Consider the following 26335-nt stretch of genomic DNA (forward strand, 5'->3'; position numbering starts at 1 on the left):
CAGCCTCAGTGCGGCCCTGTAATGTACTGGGGAAGGTCGGCCCAGGGGGCAGATGCCACCCTGCCCCCCGGCCCAGCCCGCCCCTGGGTACACATATGCACACAGATACAGTAAATACACACAGGTATACACACAGATAGTAGAGAAGATACATACACTCACTGACACACACATACACTCAGATACAGTACATACACACAAAGATACACACAGATACAGTACATACACACATGTACATGCACGTATAGCGTCGATACATACACTCACTGACAAACACATACACACAGATAGTAGATACATATACTCACTGACACACACACATATTGTCAGGGTCCGGGCAGCAGCAGGCTCCAGTCGTATGCTTTACTTGGTGTTAGCCTGGAGTCTCAGCTCCAATGTTTTTTGGGGGCTGGGACTCCGGGCTGTATAAGTTCCTTCCCCAGTGTCTCAGTCCTTGCCTGCGTTAGAGCCTAGTTTCCCTAGTGTTTTCTTGACCTCGCATTTATTCCTGACCTTGCTTTTCCCGTTACCTGACCCTCTGGCTTGCTTTTCTGACTACTCTCTGGACTCGTGTTTGTACCTCGCCGCTCGATTGTTATTGACCCGGAATTCTGACTGTTCTCTTGTTGTGTTAGTCTGTCTTGTTTGTTTTGTGTTGCACCTTAGCTAGTACAGGGACTGCCGTCCAGTTGTCCGTTTGCCATCTAGGGCATCTGAGGCAAGTAGGTTTTATCAGTGGGGTGGGTGCCAGCGTCAGGGTTCACCTGTCCTTGTACCTTCTGGTCCTTCCCTGACACATATACAGTACATACACACAGACAGTAGATACACTCACTGACACACACACATACACACAAATTCAGTACATTCATAGACACACAGATAAATGCAGGCAAATACACATATACACACAGATACAGTACATACACACAGGAACACAGATATAGTAGATACATAGACACACAGATACACTCACTGACACACACACATCTTCTATCTCTTAAGGCTATAGAAGTGTATGGAGGTATTGTACAAGCCAGTAGTTAAAATAAATGCAAAGGCCAAGTCTCTACTGCCAACACACTAGGTTCCTAAGAGGTTCCCCCACCGGGTAACTTTCCCACTAGGTGTGCCTGTAATCCCTGATTGTGTTTCACTTTGTGCCCACAGGACAGCTCAGGCGGATGTTCATTCCTGTGGATACAGTACTCTCTTCTAACAGCCCCAGCTGAGTACATTGTGTCTGAATAGGTCCCCGGCCTGAAGCCTGCAGACTTCCCAAATCTACAACTACTTCAAGTCAAGGCTATTCCAAGTTATTATCTCCAAGGTCTACTCAAATACTCAATGCAATCAAACATCTATTGTATTACCGTTCCTAAACTGTGAAAGAACTGTTTATTGTCCTAATGGGACCTTCTGCAAACTATATATATGGGGTAACTCCCGGTTACATTGGTGCGGTAGCTGAGTGGGTCTAGGGTCATTTTGGCACTTGCTACAGTAGCCTGGAGTGGTATGGGACCTACCCCGGACAGTCTTGGCACCTCACCAGCACTCAAAAGAGGATTAACCCAAATGTAGAGATATGCGTGCGGGTGCAGAAGAGAAAAGCCAGAGTCCAGTGCTTCTGAAAAAAGAACAGTTTACTGGGAGTAACCATAGTGCAATACAAAGGAATAGTGGTAGAAACACTACAGTCCAGTGCAATACAGTAGCTACAATCTTGTGATAACTCAGGTGCTGGTAGCTGAGGTAGAGATCAGGTACTTGTAGTAAGAAGGTTTTTTGCAGTAGACAGAGCAGAGGAGAGGTGTTTGCCAGAGGGGCCTAGCCCAATGTATAAATGTACTCTGTCGGAACAGTAGAGATGTGAAGAAGAAGAGATAGAGAATACTCTGACTTATGGATGACTTTTCTAGTCCTGATCGCCTTATGCCACCTAGTTGTGAGCTACCCGTCCTAGGTGGGTAATACGAGCCCCATGCCTTGTTATCTGGGTGGAGCAGACTCCTGAGTCTTCCTAGTTGTCCTGCACTGCACAGTGGGATACGTAGACTTTTCCTAGTACCTTTGTCCCACTGGGGTCAGTTCCTGTTACTTCTGAAGGTAACTGCCCTGCACGGAAAAATAACACATAACAGTTAACCCCTGGAAGACTTCAGCTGTGCAGAAGACAGGTTACAGAGAAACACTGTAGTGACACCTAGTGGGGAAAAAAGCTAAGTACAGCGGACACCACATCCAACTTATGTGAGTCCGAGAGAGTAACCTTACTCAGGTACAACAGAACTTAGGCCGGGTTTACATATGTCCGGCGGTGCGACTGTGTTTCCCTCCGGCACAGAGGAAAAGCGCCGGAGGGAAACGCATCATTGAACGGATCCCATTGTTTTCAATGGGATCGTTCAAAATGTGCGGCAGTGAACTAGTGGCCGCCGCATCGCCGGACCATTGGTGCGTTAGGACGCATCTTGCAGCAGGACGCATGCCGTTCGGCTCTGGCGTCCGGCGTTCAGGCAAATAGCAGCACAAAATAAACATATCTCTCCCCCTGTGTGCTCTCCCCCTTCCCTATAGTCCCCCCCTTGGTCCCCCAGTAGTATATCGCCCCCCTGTTGCTCCTCCAGTAGTATATAGCCCCCCTGTTGCCCCCCCCCAGTAATATTTAGCTTCCCTGTGTGCTCTCCCCCAGTAGTATATAGCCCTGCTGTGTGCTCTCCCCAGTAGTATATAGCCCCCCATGTGCGCTCTCCCCCTCCCAATTAGCCCCCCCTGTGCGCTCTCCCCCCTCCCATATAGCCCCCCTGTGCGCTCTCCCCCTCCCAATTAGCCCCCCTGTGCGCTCTCCCCCTCCCATATAGGCCCCCTGTGAGCTCCCCCAATTAGTATATAGCCTCCCTGTGTGCTCTCCCCCAATAGTATATAGCCCCCCATGTGCGCTCTACCCCTCCCAATTAACCCCCTTTGTGCAACTGATGCCAACTTACATATGTAAACCAAGCCTTAGAGGCAGGTAACGGGTCACTACATATATACCTCTCCTTCAGTACAGACTTTAACTGTTTAAGTGCCTGGGACACCTGCACTACACAAGTTCTATTACAAAAGCCGTGTATCAGTGTATCCAGGCGTGGGCAAACATACCACTCATGCCACCATGACAAGTGCCTCATTTGGTACTACAACAACCAGCCCAGCCACATAACACCCGGACCTCCTGGGTCACTGCAGGGGGAGAAGGTAACCCCCCCCCCCCCCCCTATACCATTTTACTTGGATCTCTTCATCCTTCTCATTCAGTGACATGCAGCATATGCTGACGTGACATAAAGAGTTAAAGGAGAAGTCCCATGTAACCAGCTGCTCCCGCTGATGGCCGCCGGCTGTTATTTTCAGCTGTAATCTGGGTGCGTCAAGTACCCAGTCCTTCCAGCTGCAACATCATGGCTCGGCTGATGGATTGCTCGCCCAGCCAGTCAGAGACCTTCTCAGTGATGTCATAGGGCAGCGGTGGTGCAGCACAATCCTCTGGAGACCTCAGTGATGTCATAGGGCAGCGGTGGTGCAGCACAATCCTCTGGAGACCTCAGTGATGTCATAGGGCAGCGGTGGTGCAGCACAATCCTCTGGAGACCTCAGTGATGTCATAGGGCAGCGGTGGTGCAGCACAATCCTCTGGAGACCTCAGTGATGTCATAGGGCAGCGGTGGTGGAGCACAATCCTCTGGAGGCCTCAGTGATGTCATAGGGCAGCGGTGGTGGAGCACAATCCTCTGGAGACCTCAGTGATGTCATAGGGCAGCGGTGGTGGAGCACAATCCTCTGGAGACCTTCTCAGTGATGTCATAGGGCAGCGGTGGTGCAGCACAATCCTCTGGAGACCTCAGTGATGTCATAGGGCAGCGGTGGTGGAGCACAATCCTCTGGAGACCTCAGTGATGTCATAGGGCAGCGGTGGTGGAGCACAAGCCTCTGGAGACCTTCTCAGTGATGTCATAGGGCAGCGGTGGTGCAGCACGATCCTCTGGAGACCTTCTCAGTGATGTCATAGAGCAGCGGTGGTGAAGCACAATTCTCTGGAGACCTTCTCAGTGGTGCAGCACAATCCTCCAAAGACCTCGGTGATGTCATAGGGCAGCGGTGGTGCAGCACAATCCTCTGGAGACCCTCTCAGTGATGTCATAGGGCAGCGGTGGTGCAGCACAATCCTCTGGAGACCTCAGTGATGTCATAGGGCAGCGGTGGTGCAGCACAATCCTGGAGACCTTCTCAGTGATGTCATAGGGCAGCGGTGGTGGAGCACAATTCTCTGGAGACCTTCTCAGTGATCTCATAGGGCAGCGGTGGTGCAGCACAATCCTCTGGAGACCTCAGTGAGGTTGCAGTGTCCCAGAACAGGCCCTCTTATCCTCACACTTTTATTATAACCATTCCTGTTCTGGAAAGCTATGGTTCACTGCAAACTGTGTGTATTGTGTCACCCCTCTCAGTGTTCAGGTCTGTTATTCCATTCATTTCTTGTATGCATATTCAGTTATTAGTGCCTAAAGGTATTATGTCGCCTCCCAGTGTTCAAGTATGGTACTTCTCATGTATATTTTGCTGTATATGCCTAATGGTGTGATGATGCAATGACTGGATGTCACGTGACTGCCCCTGCTTCCATGGTAACTCCAATGGCCATCGAGCTTTGGCTGGGGAATACCATGTGACTTCCTGTTCTACCTCAGTCTATCTCCTACCACAGGGGGATAGGTTGTGTGTTGCTGCTGCTCCTGTGTCACAAGGCCGCAACTCTGTGGTATCTGCTGCAGCATTACCAGAAGTGTTCCTGGCTGTGTTCTATTCTCAAGTCCTCAAGATCCTCATCTATACTAAAGATCTGGGTGCCGTTCTTCAGTCATTCCTCTCATCATCTTCTCTGATCATCAACAGAAAGTATTCATCTCAGACTCATTCCACCCAGCATCTTATCCTCAGTATCACTACTACTCCCATCATTCAGCACGCTATCATCACAGCCTATTGCAGCATCACCCATTACTCTGCCTTATTCAAGATTGCCTTATACCCGGTTGCATCCGGAGAGACTGTTACTACTAGTTACCACCGTTACAATAAATATACAACTACCGTTGTTTCTGAACCTTGGCATTGGTGTGATAATTGGTGCCCTGACTAAGGACAACGAAGAATCGCATGCCCAGCCTCCGCATGGTCAGGAGCCCGATTCTCAGCTGTGTTGCCCTCGTGCCAAAACCGTGACAACCCTCTAGCTAACAGCTGCCCCGGTTCCTGCCCGCAACAACATCCTCTCAGCGGAGTGGCCCCTAGGGGTCCGGGCATCGCATTTTTGGCGTCACGAACAGGATTACAGATTAAGTTGTGCCTGCTCCAAACACCCCAAAAGCACACTACAACCCTCAGAAAGACTTTCCTACTGGTGGTGTTGCTATGGGGCCTATTGCGGTGGAATTACTGACTGTGCCAGGTCCTCAAGACCACGCCAGTGCGTAGCAAGATGGCGGCCCACGAGAAACGTTTGCCTGCAGCCGCAGTTCCCGTGATACCGGAGCTGCCGGAGAGCAAACCTGCCTGCCTGCTAGCACTACTCCCATCCTACAGCGACACCAGCTAGGGCGCTGCCCCGTCGGACGATGGAAGTCTTCGTCGGGCCTCCATCCCGGCCTCTGCTGATCAGAATGAGGGGCCCATACCTGAGACCAGCATTTCTCCGGGACCCGATCACTCCAGCCTCGCTGGTACTGTTCCTGTGCCCGCAGCTGCCACAGGGGTGCCGTTCCTCATCGGGCTCTCTGGTCTCTCCGGCTATAAGGAAGAGCCTCCGGACTCGCAGCTCCCCCAGGCCAAAGAGGACTCCCCAGACGAGATGGACACCGCTCCGGTGTCCCCGGAGGGCACCCCGGATTCAGAGGAGGTCCAAAAGGCTGCCATTCTGCATGCCTGGCGTCGCCAGGTCCAAGCCCTCTGGGAGCATCATCGAGCAGAGGTCATGGCCGCTAACGGGAAAGCCTCGGTTGCTATCTGGCAGCCGACTGATCCTCTACACCCCGGGCAAAAGTAAGAGCTTCCTCTGGGAAGCTAGGCCAACATGGCTGTCCTAACTGTTCTCACTGTAACTGTTCATATGACTATTTTGTTTCAGGTTTGGGAAAAGTTCTCTGCAACGTTTAAGGTTCGCACCTGGTCCTCCTGACCAAGCTTCCTTGTTTCTCATCCAGCTATGTGCTGATAGACACTCAGGTTGTTGTATTGTTCTCTAGTGCCTGTCCCAGAGCCTTTACATGGACGATGGTGTATATTGCCTAAAGAGACTCTACCACAACAGAGACACTTACCCAGTTCTTCCTAAAGCACTTTCATGATTATGTGATTGTCAGAAGTTTATTATTGCACTTCAGTAGTCAAAAGGGTTATTTTCATATCAGAGTCATATCCTAGTGGCAGGACTTCACCTAGGGGTGCCTAACGTACTCTGGTTACAGGTAGTTAGCGCGTGGACCATCTGACATGGAAGTCAGGACTACTCAACTGCTGGCGGGGGACCCTCAATATTCCAGACAGTTTAGACAATAGGTTTCCAATAACAATGAGTTACCCTACTGGAAAAAGAAACGTGAAGACCTGTGTACTGCCTTGGGTGTCTGTGTGAAGTGACTTGGACACCTGGGAGAGAAGGAAGAAAATAACAAAAGCAAACATACATTTGGGTACCCTCACACACGCCACTCAATCATACGACACAAGTACTCCGTAGGCCAAACACACAATAAGGTATCCAAGGTGCAGTATGTATGAACAAATGTAAATGTGAAGGGTGACTATGTGCAACAACTACTGTGTTGGGACAAGACAGGATTAAACAAACAATGGAGACACAAGGAAGGAAAGAACACAGAAGACCACAAATACTGTGAGGTCCTGAGGAGAACTGGCTCAAATAATACTGTGACTTCTAGAGGCAAACTGGTTCCCATAACCTTTCCAGTTGAAAATACAATAATACAATATATGAAGAAAATACAATACCCTTTTGGAAATAGACTCTTTGGAAAATATACTCTTCAGAAAATAGACTTTCTCTGAGGCTATACATATATACTGACTTCTTACTCAGAGGAGGAGGAAACTGACTTTGGCATGAGAACACACTCTATGAGAAGATATACTTTTTCAAAAGACACACTTACTCTAAGACTATCTAAATGACTTTTCTGCTTACTCAGAGGAAGAAAATATATAGGTTTTTCTTTCTCTTCATAGTCTTCTCTTGTCACCTGTGCCTTGAGCGTGGGAAACACACACCTACATACTCACTCACACTCACATTCCTTCCTCTCGTCATGTTGACTTGGTCCTTTATGTTTAATTCATCCACATCTACCTCAACTTGTGGTTCGCCGAGGTCGGCTCATTTCTAGTAGGGAGGTATGCAGTGTCCCAGAACAGGCCCTCTTATCCTCACACTTTTATTATAACCATTCCTGTTCTGGAAAGCTATGGTTCACTGCAAACTGTGTGTATTGTGTCACCCCTCTCAATGTTCAGGTCTGCTATTCCATTCATTTCTTGTATGCATATTCAGGTATCAGTGCCTAAGGGTATTATGTCGCCCCCAGTGTTCAAGTATGGTACTTCTCATATACACTCACCGGCCACTTTATTAGGTACACCTGTCCAACTGCACATTACCACTTAATTTCTAATCAGACAATCACATGGCGGCAACTCAGTTCATTTAGGCATGTAGACATGGTCAAGACAATCTCCTGCAGTTCAAACCGAGCATCAGTATGGGGAAGAAAGGTGATTTGAGTGCCTTTGAACGTGGCATGGTTGTTGGTGCCAGAAGGGCTGGTCTGAGTATTTTAGAAACTGCTGATCTACTGGGATTTTCACGCACAACCATCTCTAGGGTTTACAGAGAATGGTCCGAAAAAGAAAAACCATCCAGTGAGCGGCAGTTCTGTGGGCGGAAATGCCTTGTTGATGCCAGAGGTCAGAGGAGAATGGGCAGACTGGTTCCAGCTGATAGAAAGGCAACAGTGACTCAAATAGCCAACCGTTACAACCAAGGTAGGCAGAAGAGCATCTCTGAACGCACAGTACGGCCAACTCTGAGGCAGATGGGCTACAGCAGCAGAAGACCACACCGGGTGCCACTCCGCTCAGCTAAGAACAGGAAACTGAGGCTACAATTTGCACAAGCTCATCGAAATTGGACAGTAGAAGATTGGAAAAACGTTGCCTGGTCTGATGAGTCTCGATTTCTGCTGCGACATTCGGATGGTAGGGTCAGAATTTGGCGTCAACAACATGAAAGCATGGATCCATCCTGCCTTGTATCCACGGTTCAGGCTGGTGGTGGTGGTGTCATGGTGTGGGGAATATTTTCTTGGCACTCTTTGGGCCCCTTGGTACCAATTGAGCATCGTTGCAACGCCACAGCCTACCTGAGTATTGTTGCTGACCATGTCCATTCCTTTATGACCACAATGGACCCAACATCTGATAGCTACTTTCAGCAGGATAATGCGCCATGTCATAAAGCTAGAATCATCTCAGACTGGTTTCTTGAACATGACAATGAGTTCACTGTACTCCAATGGCCTCCACAGTCACCAGATCTCAATCCAATAGAGCATCTTTGGGATGTGGTGGAACGGGAGATTGGCATCATGGATGTGCAGCCGACAAATCTGCGGCAACTGTGTGATGCCATCATGTCAATATGGACCAAAATCTCTGAGGAATGCTTCCAGCACCTTGTTGAATCTATGCCACGAAGTATTGAGGCAGTTCTGAAGGCAAAAGGGGTCCAACCCGTTACTAGCATGGTGTACCTAATAAAGTGGCCGGTGAGTGTATATTTCACTGTATATGCCTAGTGGTGTGATGATGCAATGGCTTGATGTCACGTGACTGCCCCTGCTTCCATGGTAACTCCAATGGCCATCGAGCTTTGGCTGAGGATACCATGTGACTTCCTGTTCTACCTCAGTCTATTCCCTACCACAGAGGGGATAGGTTCTGTGTGTGTTCTCTCTCCCCTGTCAGGAGAGATACGGGTGCTCTGCTGCTCCAGTTCCACCTGAAGTGTTCCTGGCTGTGTTCTATTCTCCAGTCCTCAAGATTCTCATCTATTCTCAAGATCTGGATGCCGTTCTTCAGTCATTCCTCTCATAATCTTCTCTAATCATCAACAGCAAGTATTCATCTCAGTCTCATTCCACCCAGCATCTTATCCTCAGTATCACTACTACTCCCATCATTCAGCACGCTACTCTCACAGCCTATTGCAGCATCACCCATTACTCTGCCTTATTCCCGGTTGCATCCGGAGAGACTGTTGCTACTAGTTACCACCGTTACAATAAATATACAACTACCGTTGTTTCTGAACCTTGGCATTGGTGTGATAATTGGTGCCCTGACTAAGGACAACGAGGAATCGCATGCCCAGTATTCCCACATGGTCAGGAGCCCGGATTCCAGCTGTATCACCCTCGTGTCTACACCGTGACCACACTACATCCTACAGCTGCCCCGGTTCCTGCCTGTTAGCAACATCTATACTGCGGAGTGGCCCCTAGGGGCCAGGGCATCGCAATGTCATACGGCAGCAGTGGTGGAGCACAATCCTCTAGAGACCTTCTCAGTGATGTCATAGGGCAGCGGTGGTGCAGCACAATGCTCTGGAGACCTTCTCAGTGATGTCATAGGGCAGCGGTGGTGGAGCACAATCCTCTGGAGACCTCAGTGATGTCATAGGGCAGCGGTGGTGGAGCACAATCCTCTGGAGACCTTCTCAGGAGGGGAGTATTTTCTTGTGGGATGATGACTCTCACTATCTTCTCTCTATTTACTCCACATGTGGAGACGTTTTCCAGATCCTGAGGAGCTAAATAAGGATCAGCAAGGTGTAGAGGGCTGTAAATCAGGGCGGCGTGGGTGAGGTTATCTCCTGCTACACTACCACTGTATGATGGAGGATTGCCATTTACAGGGATGGTCAGACATGTGGGCACCTGGTCAGGTGACTCAAGAAATGGAGTATTAATGTGAGATAACATTCTCCGGCCTCATTGGATAAATACTTCAGACCACCCTCTCTGGCAAAACTGTAAGAGACATTCTCCAGATGTGCGAGACATACTGCAAGAGAGAACATACGCAGCTCCGAGCTGGGAGCGAAGACAGACACTGCAGACAAAGGTAAGAGAGACACCTCAACTATAGGGGAGAGACTGTCCTGACCTGAGACCAGAGAGACACCTCAACTATAGGGGAGAGACTGTCCTGACCCGAGACCAGAGAGACACCTCAACTATAGGGGAGAGACTGTCCTGACCCTAGACCAAAGAGAGACACTTCATCTATAGGGGAGAGACTGTCCTGACCCGAGACCAGAGAGACACCTCAACTATAGGGGAGAGACTGTCCTGACCTGAGACCAGAGAGACACCTCAACTATAGGAGAGAGACTGTCCTGACCCTAGACCAAAGAGAGACACTTCATTTATAGGGGAGAGACTGTCTTGACCTGAGACCAGAGAGACACCTCAACTATAAGGGAGAGACTGTCCTGACCCGAGACCAAAGAGAGACACTTTATCTATAGAGGAGAGACTGTCTTGACCTGAGACCAGAGAGACACCTCAACTATAAGGGAGAGACTGTCCTGACCCGAGACCAAAAAGAGACACTTCATTTATAGGGGAGAGACTGTCCTGACCCGAGACCAGAGAGACACCTCAACTATAGGGGAGAGAGACTGCTGTGACCCAAGACCTACGAAAAACACATCAACTATAGGGGAGAGACTGCCCTGACCTAAGACCAAAGAGAGACACGTCAGCTATAGGGGAGACTGCTGTGACCCAAGACCTAAGGAAAACACCTCAACTATAGGGGAGAAACTGCCCTGACCCAAGACCTAAAAGAGACACCTCAAGTATGGGGGAGAAACTTCTTGTTACCCCAGACCTAGGAGTGCCACCTCAACCATAGGGTAGAGACTGCCCTGTCCTGAGACCAGAGAGACACCTCAAATGTAGGGCAGAGACTGTTCTGACCCAAGACCAAAGAGAGACACTTCATCTATAGGGGAGAGAGACTGCTGTGACCCAAGACCTAAGAAAAACTGCTCAACTATAGGGGAGAGATTGCTGTGACCCAAGACCTAAAGAGACACCTCAAGTATGGGGAAGAAACTTCCCGTTACCCCAAACCTAGGAGTGACACCTCAACCATAGGGGGAGAGAATGCCCTGACCCAAGACCTAAGGGAATGCAGATGTGTAATCAACCGATTACAGGACCAAGAGTCGAATCCACACCAGGTATAATAAGCGCAGGAGTATTCAGATTTGCACACAGCGGTGCAACCAGGGATCATCCAGAGGTAGATGGCATAGTAAACATATACTCTTTATTGCAACGCGTTTCGGCCCTATATTGTCTAACATGGGCCTTTATCAAGCATACATATATTTGATTACCTCTGTCTCAGAACTTCCTGAGGTCACCGACCCGGAAGCCCAATATGATGTCATTAAGATGAGCCTATATATTGCTCATGTAGTGTCTGCTCTGTATGCTTGATAAAGGCCCGTGTTAGACAATATAGGGCCGAAACGCGTTGCAATAAAGAGTATATGTTTACTATGCCATCTACCTCTGGATGATCCCTGGTTGCACTGTTGTGTGCAAATCTGAATACTCCTGCGCTTATTATACCTGGTGTGGATTCGACTCTTGGTCCTGTAATCGGCTGATTACACATCTGCATTTGCTTCTCCCACCGTCGGTGGTGACGTCCCCCAGTACAGCTGCGGAGTACACCCCTTTATGCTGCATATAGAGTTGTGCCTAAATTTTGCACAACCTATCCAGGTGAGTGGATCCCTGTAAGACCCTGCTACCATTTACCTGGTCATCTTTTATTACACGAGGAAGCGCCCCCTGTCTCTTTCTATCTCAAGACCTAAGGGAGACACCTCAGCTATAAGTAAGAGATAAAGACAACTATAGACTGACCTTACCAGAGACCTAAGAGGGACACCTCAGATATAAAAGACTGAGACTGTCCTTACCAAGACCTAGACATCTCAGCTATCGGAGAGATATTGCCTTGACCTAAGAGAAACACCTAAACTATGGAGCTCAGACCACCCTGACCCAAGACCTAATGGAGACACCACTCCTAAAGGGAAGAGACTGCCCTGACCTAAGAGAGACACCTTACCAATGGTGGAGAGAGACTGTCCTGATCCCAGGCCTAAGAGAGACATCTCAGCTATGGGGAGAGACTGCCCTTACTCAGGACTTAAGAGAGACACTTCAAATAAATTTGGAACTGAGGAACTCCCCAGAAAGCAGTTAGAGACGACTCAGAGACAGCAGCACACAGGTAAGGCATTATTAAGTTTCAGAGACCAGAGATTAGACATCCAGAGACAGCTGACAGTTGGCATATGAGCTGACAGACAGATGATAGACTGGGCCAGTGCCCTCAGTACTGTGGGGATGGGTAATGATGAAGGTCACGGCAGACTAGTCACACTTTCGGGTGAACACACGGTGTAACCACAAGATCATCTGATGTTTTTACAGATCTGCTTCGAAGTGAAACGGAAACTGAATAAAAGGTGAGAAGCCGAACAAGATTGGATAGTGTGCGGGGTGGGGAAGGTGATGGGGGCAGCCATATGCCATCCTGCTGGGTACATCATACCGGTGACCGACCTCGAAACCTTCAGATAATGTAGCCATTTATGAAAGGTTCTGGACGTTATAACGGGCACTGGTTTGTTGGGCACCAGTCTTCCCAATGTTCTCCCTAGGACCTTCCTCCCACCAGGTAAGTCCAACGAAGCTGTCACTGACAGGGCAGAGGGTGGACTAATGGAGTCTCTGGTTATGATTGTAGATCGGAGGTCAGGATCTTCTGTATGTGGACATGAGTTGTCACTAGGTGGTCATACGCGAGGTGGTCTAAGCCCAATGATTCCTCCAGGGTTCTGATACATTGTTGTATTTATGAGTGACTCGTAACTGGTCTCGGTTCTCCAGTACTTTAAGGCCCGTTTTATGTTTCACAGAGAACAGAACGACGCTCGCTGAGAAGATAAAACTCACAGAAAGAAGAAGCAAAAGACGAGTAAACCTGTGACATGGAGTCAGCACCAGCCCTGCTGGCCCTTCTCTTCATGCATATGAGCACAGGAGAGAGACTGTACAATGGACAAGGTGGCTCCAAAATACAGAGCCAACCCAGAGACAAGGCTGAGTCCATCCTCTCAAAGACGTATGCACAGGTACCAAGTGTGGGTTAGGGTGGACATAAGTGTTATGGAGTGTGGAATGGGTGTTCTCCAGGAGTTCTCTAGGGCCCCCTTTGTGTGCTGAAGAGGGACAAGTACCCCAAAACAGATACCGGGTAAATTCCCTTGTGGGGATGTTTCCAGTGTGGCTTACTGAAACCCCAGGTTTAGAATCAGCTTCTAAAGCTTCTAAAAGAAATCAAACATGAAGGGGGACTTGAAGGGTAAGACACATACATTAATGGTGCCTTCTTCTAGGAGAAACATCAGCTGTTTGAAGGTGATAGAGCAGGGGTTGAGTGATGGAGTGTGGAGTTGATGGATGTAATGGAATGTGGTGTAAGTAGAAGTGTGGATGGAGGAGATGGAGTGTGGTGTAGGTAGAGGTGATGGAGTGTTGTGTAGACGATAAAGGATGGTGGAAGAAATGGAGTGGGAAGAGGTGGTGGAGGTGATGGAGTGTTGTGTAGAAGATAAAGGATGGTGGAAGAAATGGAGTGGGAAGAGGTGGTGGAGGTGATGGAGTGTGGTGTAGGTAGAGGTGATGGAGGTTTCAGTAGGTGGAGGTGATGGAAGGTACTGGAGTGTGATGTAGGTGTTAGAGTGTTGTGTAAGTGATGGAGAATGGTGGAAGTAATGGAATGTGATGGGATTTAAGTGATGGAGGACAGTATAGGTGGAGGTACTAGAGTGTGGTGAAGGAGTATTGGATAGGTAATGGAGCGTGGTGTGGGTAGTAGTGATAGAAGGTCTTGTAGGTGATGGAGTGTGGTGTAGGTAGAGGTGATGGAGGTTGGAGTAGGTGGAGGTTACGTGGTTAAAGTTGGTGTAGGTAGAGGTGATGGAGTGTTATGTAGGTGGAGGTGATGGAGTGTTGTGAAGGTGATGGAGGATGGTGTAAGTGGAGGTTATGGAGAGTGGCGTTGATGGGGGTGATGGAATGTGGTGTGGTTAGAAGAGATAAGGGTGTGATGGAGTGTGGTGTAGGTAGAGGTGATGGAGGTTGGAGTAGGTGGAGGTAACGTGGTTAAAGTCGGTGGAGGTGATGGAGGGTGGTGTAGGTAGAGGTGATGGACTGTGGTGTACTTAGAGGTGATGAAGTGTAGTGCAGGTGGAGGTGATGGAGGGTGATTTAGGTGGAGGTAATGCTGTGTGGTGCAGGTGTAAGTGATGGGGTGATGTAGGTGAAAGAGGATGGTTTAGGTATTGGAGTGTGGTATAGGTGGAGGTGATGTAGGGTGGTTTGCTGGAGGCGATGGAGGGTGGTGTAGGTGTAGGTGATGGCGTGTTGGGTAGGTGGAGATGATAAAGTGTGGTTGCCCATTGTCCTGACTATTTGCCCTCTCCTCTTTCTGGAGGCTTTTCTCTTGAAGTACGGCTGGATGGAACCGGTCCGCTGGGACTCTTTACCATTCCGAGGAGTTTCATCATTATCATCAGAGGAGGAGGAAAAGCCTCCGTCCCCAGTGGACGTCTCCAGCTTCCTGAGCGACGGGCGGCCTCCATCTTCCACCCATCTAGAGCTCCCTGAGCATCCAGAGCCAACCTTAAATCCAAGATTTATCGGAGCCCTGAAAAGATTTCAAGAGGCCAACAGATTGAAAGTGACTGGAGAACTGGATGAGGCCACGCGGGAGGCCATGAATGCTCCACGCTGTGGAGTCCCTGATCGGAAGGTCCCAGTAGTGGAGAAGACCGAGGATGTTAACCCAACGGAGAGGGACACCTCAATTGCAGAGAGGGGCCAATATGTTGATTCTTCACAAGGTACTGCACCCCCCATAATGGCCGCCAGTGAGAGGATGCGGAGAGAACTTAGGGGAGGGGGAAAGAGAGTCCAACCAGAAACAGAGGACAACCAGGAGCTGGGACGTCATGTCAGGAAGAAACGAAGTGACCTCCTAAGGCTGGGAACTAAGAATGGGGCCTTTTCCAAGGTTAAGATAAAATGGAGGCTGCTGGGGGAGGGCTACAGTGTGTGGCTTACCATTGACCAACAGAGGTCTATACTCATGAGGGCCTTCCGCATCTGGAGTGAAGTCGTCCCCCTCAACTTTGAAGAGGATCTGACTTCCCCCGCGCACCTCATCGACATCAAACTGGGTTTTGGTACCCGTGAGTATCACAACTTTACCTTGTTTGTGGTTGTCCAGGGTCCTGGGATATTGAGGGACCACCTGACTGTGGCACCAGGGTCAGCACAAAGATTTGGGGCAGTTGTCAGTAATTCTGGTTTTAGAGGTCTCCTCAGTAGTGATGACCCAGATCGCAAAATTTGGGTCTGTGCCTGAACCCACGTATTGATCATGATCATTGCCGACACTGTCCATGATCAGGTTCATGATTCGGACAATAAAGTTAGTTGAAAGGCTGCTGAACTGACAGCTAAGCAGCCAATCGGCAAAACTTACTAGTGCAGAGTTGTCTGGCTGTGATTGGACAGGTGGGACATGTGACCCCCCTGTATAATAGCAGCGGCCATTCAGTGTGTGGTCACTATAGTCAAATCTTGGGGCAAATAGCCAAACAAAAGGCTTGTTGTAGTTAGGCCGTCAGCATGTGGCTAATAGATACAAGTCTTGAGCCAGTTAAACTATCTGCCCCTTTTCAGGTACAAAGTAATGCAGTATTCTGTGCTCATGAGATGGGGGGGCCTGAACATCTATGAGAAAGAAAATGGGGGGCAGGATCGTCTGAGACTTAGGATGGGGAGGTGGGCCGGTACACCTGTGAGTTAGCCAGTAACTACTGTGCCTCAGTGCGTGGCTATTATATACAAGTATTATATAAAAGACTAGTGGTAAGGGGCCAGGACGTGGGCGTAATGATGATGGGGCAGCATATCGCTGATGTGGTTAGAAATTCCTCATTCCCTACATTTTTTTTTTTATCCCTTAAACATATTTTCACAGATCACCAGTTGTTACCTAACAATACCCCGGTTATTACTTATCCCTACCCCAGTAGTTACCAATGCCTACCCCAGTAGTTACCTATGCCTACCACAGTAGTTACCTATGCCTACCACAGTAGTTACCTATCCCTACCACAGTAGTTACCAATGCCTACCACAGTAGTTACCAATGCCTACCACAGTAGTTACCTATGCCTACCACAGTAGTTACTTATCCTTATCCCAGTAGTTACCTATCCCTACCCCAGTAGTTACCTATCCCTAACCCAGTAGTTACCAATGCCTACCCTAGTAGTTACCTATGCCTACCACAGTAGTTACCTATGCCTACCACAGTAGTTACCTATCCTTACCCCAGTAGTTACCTATCCCTACCCCAGTGGTTACCTATCCCTACCACAGTAGTTACCAATGCCTACCACAGTAGTTACCTATCCTTACCCCAGTTGTAGCCAATCCCTACCACAGTAGTTACCTATCCCTAACCCAGTAGTTACCTATCCCTACCCCAGTAGTTACCTATCCCTAACCCAGTAGTTACCAATGCCTACCCTAGTAGTTACCTATGCCTACCACAGTAGTTACCTATGCCTACCACAGTAGTTACCTATGCCTACCACAGTAGTTACCTATCCTTACCCCAGTAGTTACCTATCCCTACCCCAGTGGTTACCTATCCTTACCCCAGTTGTAGCCAATCCCTACCCCAGTAGTTACCTATCCCTAACCCAGTAGTTACCTAACCCTACCCAGTAGTTACCAGTAGAGCACCAGTGTCTTGTCGTCAGCACTTTGCTAGCAGAGATGAAATGCCAGGGAGCTCCTCTGAGCCGGCTTTGGTGAGCTCAATCCCTGGGCGCGGTGGATTTGGCACGATTATGAACCCTTTGGGGGACATTTATTAAGACCAGTGTACTAGTATGCTGGTCTTAAATAAGGCCCTGCCCCCAATTACCCCGCCGGATTCACTAAGAGGCACATGCCTCTTCATGAACCCAGTGGACCTGGCGCAGGAATTGCATAAAAATTTACAGCAGCTTCCAGGCATAAACCTTGATAAATGAGGCGCTGTAGGCGTCCGCACCTCTTCCCTGCCTTGCAGCCCCGCCCCCTGCCCACCCATCAGGCAAGCGGGGGATATGGCTGAGGTACACCACGGAAAGGGGCGAATCTGCATACGCCTGTGGGGCATTCTTGATAAATGTCCCCCATAGTTTCAGATAACCTGTAAAAATGGCCCCATCTATATATGTATCAACTTTAAGTACCCCATCCCTGTTGTTACCCCCTTTTTGCAGCCCTTTAAAATTCAGGTCCCTATTGATCTCAAGATTCAGGGTTCCCATTGGGTTCAAATCCGGGTCCTGAAACTTCTTTCTTTCAAGTTTGTCCAAACCCGTCAAACCCGAATTTCCGAATTTCCATCAATACTCCTCAGGGTCCCCTCTCTGTGGTCACACAGCGCCCCCAATGTCAGGAAACCAGTGCTCTGAGAAGATGGGAGACCCCGTGAGGTCTTCCATCCTGATGCAGGTCGGGGTTCTTGGATTTCAGTAATTCTTTTGTTCTTGTGTTCCAGGTCGGCACTTGGGCTGCTCTCAGCTCTTCGATGGGATGGGAAGGGAGTTCGCTCATGCCTGGCGGCTTGGAGACATCCATTTTGATGATGATGAACATTTTGTGCCTCCAAATAGTGATCAGGGGATCAGTCTACTGAAGGTGAGAGAAGCATGTGACCTATCTATAAGGAGGAGGAGCATGTGACCTACCTATAGAGAGGAGGAGCATGTGACCTACCTATAGAGAGGAGGAGCATGTGACCTACCTATAGAGAGCAGGAGCATGTGACCTACCTATAAGCGGGAGGAACATGTGACCTACCTATAGAGAGCAGGAGCATGTGACCTACCTATAAGCGGGAGGAACATGTGACCTACTTATGAACGGGAGGAGCATGTGACCTACCTATAGAGAGGAGTATATAACCTACCTATAAGGGGGAGGGGCATGTGAACTACCTATAATGTGCACCACCCATGAGGTTAGAGGAGTACTACCTGATTATAGGTATTATAGGACGTCTTCTGCTCTCAGGTGTCATGTCTCCCCCTACAGGTTGCTGTACATGAGATTGGACACGTCCTTGGCCTCAGTCATATGAATAGAATAACCTCAGTTATGCAGCCAAACTACATCCCGGCCAACAGTAGGATGGAGCTGGATGGAACAGATCGGAGGGCGATCCAGAGAATATATGGTGGGTCTGTCCGCAGGGTGTCAACCAGTCTTACAGTATATACCCCATAGTGTGACCGCTCTTACAGTATATACCCCGTAGTGTGACCGCTCTTACAGTATATACCCCATAGTGTGACCGCTCTTACAGTATATACCCCATAGTGTGACCGCTCTTACAGTATATACACCATAGTGTGACCGCTCTTACAGTATATACCCCATAGTGTGACCGCTCTTACAGTATATACACCATAGTGTGACCGTTCTTACAGTATATACCCCATAGTGTGACCGCTCTTACAGTATATACACCCCATAGTGTGACCGCTCTTACAGTATATACACCATAGTGTGACCGCTCTTACAGTATATACCCCATAGTGTGACCGCTCTTACAGTATATACCCCATAGTGTGACCGCTCTTACAGTATATACACCATAGTGTGACCGCTCTTACAGTATATACACCATAGTGTGACGGCTCTTACAGTATATACACCATAGTGTGACCGCTCTTACAGTATATACCCCATAGTGTGACCACTCTTACAGTATATACCCCATAGTGTGACCGCTCTTACAGTATATACACCCCATAGTGTGACCGCTCTTACAGTATATACCCCATAGTGTGACCGCTCTTACAGTATATACACCATAGTGTGACCGCTCTTACAGTATATACCCCATAGTGTGACCGCTCTTACAGTATATATACACCATAGTGTGACCGCTCTTACAGTATACACCCCATAGTGTGACCGCTCTTACAGTATATACCCCATAGTGTGACCGCTCTTACAGTATATACACCATAGTGTGACCGCTCTTACAGTATATACCCCATAGTGTGACCTCTCTTACAGTATATACACCATAGTGTGACCGCTCTTACAGTATATACACCATAGTGTGACCGCTCTTACAGTATATACCCCATAGTGTGACCGCTCTTACAGTATATACCCCATAGTGTGACCGCTCTTACAGTATATACACCATAGTGTGACCGCTCTTACAGTATATACCCCATAGTGTGACCGCTCTTACAGTATATACACCCCATAGTGTGACCGCTCTTACAGTATATACACCATAGTGTGACCGCTCTTACAGTATATACCCCATAGTGTGACCGCTCTTACAGTATATACACCATAGTGTGACCGCTCTTACAGTATATACACCATAGTGTGACCGCTCTTACAGTATATACCCCATAGTGTGACCGCTCTTACAATATATACCCCATAGTGTGACCGTTCTTACAGTATATACACCATAGTGTGACCGCTCTTACAGTATATACACCATAGTGTGACCGCTCGTACAGTATATACACCATAGTGTGACCGCTCTTACAGTATATACACCATAGTGTGACCGCTCTTACAGTATATACCCCATAGTGTGACCGCTCTTACAGTATATACACCATAGTGTGACCGCTCTTACAGTATATACACCCCATAGTGTGACCGCTCTTACAGTATATACACCATAGTGTGACCGCTCTTACAGTATATACACCATAGTGTGACCGCTCTTACAGTATATACACCCCATAGTGTGACCGCTCTTACAGTATATACTCCATAGTGTGACCGCTCTTACAGTATATACCCCATAGTGTGACCGCTCTTACAGTATATACCCCATAGTGTGACCGCTCTTACAGTATATACTCCATAGTGTGACCGCTCTTACAGTATATACCCCATAGTGTGACCGCTCTTACAGTGTATATACCCCATAGTGTGACCGCTCTTACAGTATATACACCATAGTGTGACCGCTCTTACAGTATATACACCATAGTGTGACCGCTCTTACAGTATATACCCCATAGTGTGACCGCTCTTACAGTATATACCCCATAGTGTGACCGCTCTTACAGTATATACACCATAGTGTGACCGCTCTTACAGTATATACACCATAGTGTGACCGCTCTTACAGTATATACACCATAGTGTGACCGCTCTTACAGTATATACACCATAGTGTGACCGCTCTTACAGTATATACACCATAGTGTGACCGCTCTTACAGTATATACACCATAGTGTGACCATTCTTACAGTATATACCCCATAGTGTGACCGCTCTTACAGTATATACACCATAGTGTGACCGCTCTTACAGTATATACTCCATAGTGTGACCGCTCTTACAGTATATACACCATAGTGTGACCGCTCTTGCAGTATACACCCCATAGTGTGACCGCTCTTACAGTATATACACCATAGTGTGACCGCTCTTACAGTATATACACCATAGTGTGACCGCTCTTACAGTATACACCCCATAGTGTGACCGCTCTTACAGTATATACCCCATAGTATGACCGCTCTTACAGTATATACCCCATAGTGTGACCGCTCTTACAGTATATACACCATAGTGTGACCGCTCTTACAGTATATACACCATAGTGTGACCGCTCTTACAGTATATACACCATAGTGTGACCGCTCTTACAGTATATACACCCATAGTGTGACCGCTCTTACAGTATATACACCCCATAGTGTGACCGCTCTTACAGTATATACTCTATAGTGTGACCGCTCTTACAGTATATACACCGTAGTGTGACCGCTCTTACAGTATATACCCCATAGTGTGACCGCTCTTACAGTATATACACCATAGTGTGACCGCTCTTACAGTATATACCCCATAGTGTGACCGCTCTTACAGTATACACCCCATAGTGTGACCGCTCTTACAGTATATACACCATAGTGTGACCACTCTTACAGTATATACCCCATAGTGTGACCGCTCTTACAGTATATATATATATATACACCATAGTGTGACCGCTCTTACAGTATATACACCATAGTGTGACCGCTCTTACAGTATATACCCCATAGTGTGACCGCTCTTACAGTATATACCCCATAGTGTGACCGCTCTTACAGTATATATATATATATACACCATAGTGTGACCGCTCTTACAGTATATACACCATAGTGTGACCGCTCTTACAGTATATACCCCATAGTGTGACCGCTCTTACAGTATATACACCATAGTGTGACCGCTCTTACAGTATATACACCATAGTGTGACCGCTCTTACAGTATATACCCCATAGTGTGACCGCTCTTACAGTATATACCCCATAGTGTGACCGCTCTTACAGTATATACCCCATAGTGTGACCGCTCTTACAGTATATACACCATAGTGGGACCGCTCTTACAGTATATACACCATAGTGTGACCGCTCCTACAGTATATACCCCATAGTGTGACCGCTCTTACAGTATATACACCATAGTGTGACCGCTCTTACAGTATATACACCATAGTGTGACCGCTCTTACAGTATATACCATAGTGTGACCGCTCTTACAGTATATACCCCATAGTGTGACCGCTCTTACAGTATATACCCCATAGTGTGACCGCTCGTACAGTATATACACCATAGTGTGACCGCTCGTACAGTATATACCCCATAGTGTGACCACTCTTACAGTATATACCATAGTGTGACCGCTCTTACAGTATATACCCCATAGTGTGACCGCTCGTACAGTATATACACCATAGTGTGACCGCTCGTACAGTATATACACCATAGTGTGACCACTCTTACAGTATATACCATAGTGTGACCGCTCTTACAGTATATACCCCATAGTGTGACCGCTCGTACAGTATATACACCATAGTGTGACCGCTCGTACAGTATATACACCATAGTGTGACCGCTCTTACAGTATATACCCCATAGTGTGACCGCTCTTACAGTATATACCCCATAGTGTGACCACTCTTACAGTATATACCATAGTGTGACCGCTCTTACAGTATATACCCCATAGTGTGACCGCTCGTACAGTATATACACCATAGTGTGACCGCTCTTACAGTATATACCCCATAGTGTGACCACTCTTACAGTATATACCATAGTGTGACCGCTCTTACAGTATATACCCCATAGTAGAGGCTCCCCATGTTTCTGTAAGTGTGTATGATGGGGTGCTGACGTGTTCTGGGGGGTCCTGCCCCTGTTCTTCCGTTGGACAGGGCGATGTTCTGGAAGCTTCAGTACGGTCTTTGACTGGGTTCACCAGGATCGCAGCTCGCCCGGTAACCGGGTTTTCCAGACGTATTTCTTCCGGAAGAGCTGGTATTGGATGTATGAAAACCGCAGTAAACGCACTCGATATCGAGACCCCCGGGTATTGTCCAACGGCTGGAGGGGGATCCCAGACTCCGACATTGACGCCTTCCTGCACATCTGGACACGGGACAAGGATCTCACCCTGTTCTTTAAAGGTAGGAGGAGCAGAATAGTGAGTGCAGCTCTGGAGCCTAGTTAAGGATGTGGATGTGTATGTAGGGGGTGACGCTAGATGGGGGGTGGGGACCCTGGAGTATTAGGGGGAGGTGGAGAACCTCCTCTATAAGAATTCATTGTCCTATTCCAGGGACCCAGTACTGGCGCTATGACAATGAGAATGATAGGGCCTACGTACAGGACCCGGAGGGCCACGTCTATCCTCGCCTCATCTCTGAAGGCTTCCCAGGCATCAGGGGACCCATCGACACTGCCTTCTATGACCGCAAGGAGAGGAATGTCTACTTCTTCAGAGGGAGGAACGTAAGTCATTGACTAACCCATATGGTAGAGACCCAGTTGGGTTCCACCAGTATTACTAATGTGTTCCCAGACTCCTCGGGTGGCTCACACTTTGTGAATGTGTCATCCTCAGGTTACGGCCTTCAGTGTGGATAACCACACAGTGGTTCCCGGGTACCCTAGAGCCATTACTGATGTGTTCCCAACACACGTTGATGGAGATCATCCTCAGAGTGACTTGGACGCCGTCTACTTCTCCTTCGCTCATAAGAGTATATTCTTCATCAAGGATGAGTATGTCTGGAGGATGGTGGGGGACAGAGATCCGCAGTACAGTGCGCCCCCTTATGTCCTCCTCCCTCGTGTCCCTATCAATGACCTGTGGTTTGATATCTGCGATGTTCATCCATCAATGCTGAGTGCATCCCGAAGATGAACCTCCACAAAGGATACACTGGACCACAACCGGCACAAGATCTGGCACTACAACCATTCATTGACTTGGTGGATATTTTAATCATATAAAGAGGACAAGGGGCTAAGTGGGTCCATCACTTATACATGGAGGGAAGAGGGGTTAGTGGGTCCATCATTCATACACTGGAGAGAAGAGGGCTTAGTGGGTCCATCACTTATACATGGAGGGAAGAGGGCTTAGTGGGTCCATCATTCATACACTGGAGAGAAGAGGGCTTAGTGGGTCCATCACTTATACACTGGAGAGAAGAGGGCTTAGTGGGTCCATCACTTATACACTGGAGAGAAGAGGGCTTGGTAGGTCCATCACTCATACACTGGAGAGAAGAGGGCTTAGTGGGTCCATCACTCATACACTGGAGAGAAGAGGGCTTAGTGGGTCCATCACTCATACACTGGAGAAGAGGGCTTAGTTGGTCCATCACTCATACACTGGAGAGAAGATGGCTTAGTGAGTCCATCACTTATACACTGGAGAGAAGAAGGCTTAGTGTGTCCATCACTTATACATGGAGGGAAGAGGGCTTAGTGGGTCCATCACTCATACAATGGAGGGAAGAAGGCTTAGTGGGTCCATCACTTATACATGGAGGGAAGAAGGCTTAGTGGGTCCATCACTCATACAATGGAGGGAAGAAGGCTTAGTGGGTCAATCACTTATACACTGGAGAGAAGAGGGCTTAGTGGGTCCATCACTCATACAATGGAGGGAAGAAGGCTTAGTGGGTCAATCACTTATACAATGGAGGGAAGAGGGCTTAGTGGGTCCATCACTTATACACTGGAGAGAAGAAGGCTTAGTGGGTCCATCGCTCATACACAGGAGAGAAGAGGGCTTAGTGGGTCCATCACTTATACACTGGAGAGAAGAGGGCTTAGTGGGTCAATCACTTATACACTGGAGAGAAGAAGGCTTAGTGGGTCCATCGCTTATACACTGGAGGGAAGAAGGCTTAGTGGGTCCATCACTTATACAGTGGAGGGAAGAAGGCTTAGTGGGTCCATCGCTTATACACTGGAGGGAAGAGGGGTTAGTGGGTCCATCACACATACACTGGAGAGAAGAGGGCTTAGTGGGTCCATCACTTATACATGGAGGGAAGAGGGCTTAGTGGGTCCATCACTTATACATGGAGGGAAGAGGGGTTAGTGGGTCCATCACTCATACACTGGAGAGAAGAGGGCTTAGTAGGTCCATCACTTATACATGGAGGGAAGAGGGCTTAGTGGGTCCATCACTTATACACTGGAGGGAATAGGACTTAGTAGGTCCATCACTCATACACTGGAGAGAAGAGGGCTTAGTGGGTCCATCACTTATACATGGAGGGAAGAGGGCTTAGTGGGTCCATCACTCATACACTGGAGAGAAGAGGGCTTAGTAGGTCCATCACTCATACACTGCAGAGAAGAGGGCTTAGTGGGTCCATCACTTATACATGGAGGGAAGAGGGCTTAGTGGGTCCATCACTCATACACTGGAGAGAAGAGGGCTTAGTGGGTCCATCACTCATACACTGGAGAGCAGAAGGCTTAGTAGGTCCATCATTCATACACTGGAGAGAAGAGGGCTTAGTGGGTCCATCACTTATACATGGAGGGAAGAGGGCTTAGTGGGTCCATCACTTATACACTGGAGAGAAGAGGGCTTAGTAGGTCCATCATTCATACACTGGAGAGAAGAGGGCTTAGTGGGTCCATCACTTATACATGGAGGGAAGAGGGGTTAGTGGGTCCATCACTTATACACTGGAGAGAAGAGGGCTTAGTAGGTCCATCACTCATACACTGGAGAGAAGAGGGCTTAGTGGGTCCATCACTTATACATGGAGGGAAGAGGGGTTAGTGGGTCCATCACTCATACACTGGAGAGAAGAGGGCTTATTGGGTCCATCACTTATACATGGAGGGAAGAGGGCTTAGTGGGTCCATCACTTATACATGGAGGGAAGAGGGCTTAGTGGGTCCATCACTCATACACTAGAGAGAAGGCTTTGTGCAGCCACTGCCTATACCGTGGAGGGAGGAAGATATAGTGTGGCTATCACTCATACATAGAATGTGGAGCACTGAAGGGCCAAAGGTTGAGGTGGCTATAGAAATGAGTGAACTTACAGCAAGTTCAGTCATCTATAAGTCACTATCACTCATACACTAAAAAACAGAAAGCTTAGTGGGTCCATCAGATGCTATCAGCTGAGGATTGGGCATTTTCCTGCTCCTTCTCTGATAGCTGACACTTTTACATGGGTCGATTCTCGGCCAAAGGAGCGTTTCTGGCGAGGCACCCTGCCGATAATCAGCCCATGTAAAAGGCCCTTTAGTAGGACCATCAGTTACACAATGGTGGGCAGAAGGCTTAGTTGGTGGCTATCAGTTATACAATGGTGGACAGAAGGCTTAGTGGAGGCTATCAGTTATACAATATTCAGCCAAAGTCTCAGTAGGGCTGTAAAATATACACTGGTCGGCAGAAGGATTGGGAGGGCCATCAGTTATACAATGGTAGGCAGAAGGTTTAGGGGAGGGGGCATCAGTTATACAATGGTCGGAAGAAGGTTTAGAGGGGGCATCAATTATACAATGTTAGGCAGAAGGTTTAGGGGAGGGGGCATCAGTTATACAATGGTCGGCAGAAGGTTTAGGAGGGCCATCAGTTATACAATGGTAGGTAGAAGGTTTAGGGGAGGGGGCATCAGTTATACAATGGTTGGCAGAAAGCTTAGTGTGACCCTCATTTATACA

The 26335-nt window shown here is 48.2% G+C and overlaps 1 protein-coding gene across 2 annotated transcripts; it reads left to right on the forward strand.

Annotated features, from left to right (window-relative positions):
- The first annotated feature begins 10171 nt into the window (after nucleotides 1–10171).
- LOC138797218 (matrix metalloproteinase-21-like) lies at nucleotides 10172–24565 on the forward strand. 2 transcript variants are annotated; one of them, XM_069977054.1, is made up of 9 exons: nucleotides 10172–10239; nucleotides 12639–12673; nucleotides 13127–13342; nucleotides 14707–15463; nucleotides 17842–17981; nucleotides 18378–18519; nucleotides 22558–22809; nucleotides 22962–23134; nucleotides 23247–24565. In XM_069977054.1, exons 3-9 carry the CDS (start codon nucleotides 13199–13201, stop codon nucleotides 23547–23549), a joined length of 1911 nt encoding a protein of 636 aa, XP_069833155.1. In that variant the 5' UTR covers nucleotides 10172–10239; nucleotides 12639–12673; nucleotides 13127–13198; the 3' UTR covers nucleotides 23550–24565. The 2 variants fall into 2 exon arrangements, with proteins under 2 accessions (XP_069833155.1, XP_069833156.1); XM_069977055.1 differs by lacking the exons at nucleotides 10172–10239; nucleotides 12639–12673 and adding an exon at nucleotides 12803–12885.
- Nucleotides 24566–26335: the final 1770 nt, after the last annotated feature.

The sequence above is a fragment of the Dendropsophus ebraccatus genome, chromosome 7 (assembly GCF_027789765.1).
Source record: "Dendropsophus ebraccatus isolate aDenEbr1 chromosome 7, aDenEbr1.pat, whole genome shotgun sequence".
Classification (NCBI taxonomy): domain Eukaryota; kingdom Metazoa; phylum Chordata; class Amphibia; order Anura; family Hylidae; genus Dendropsophus; species Dendropsophus ebraccatus.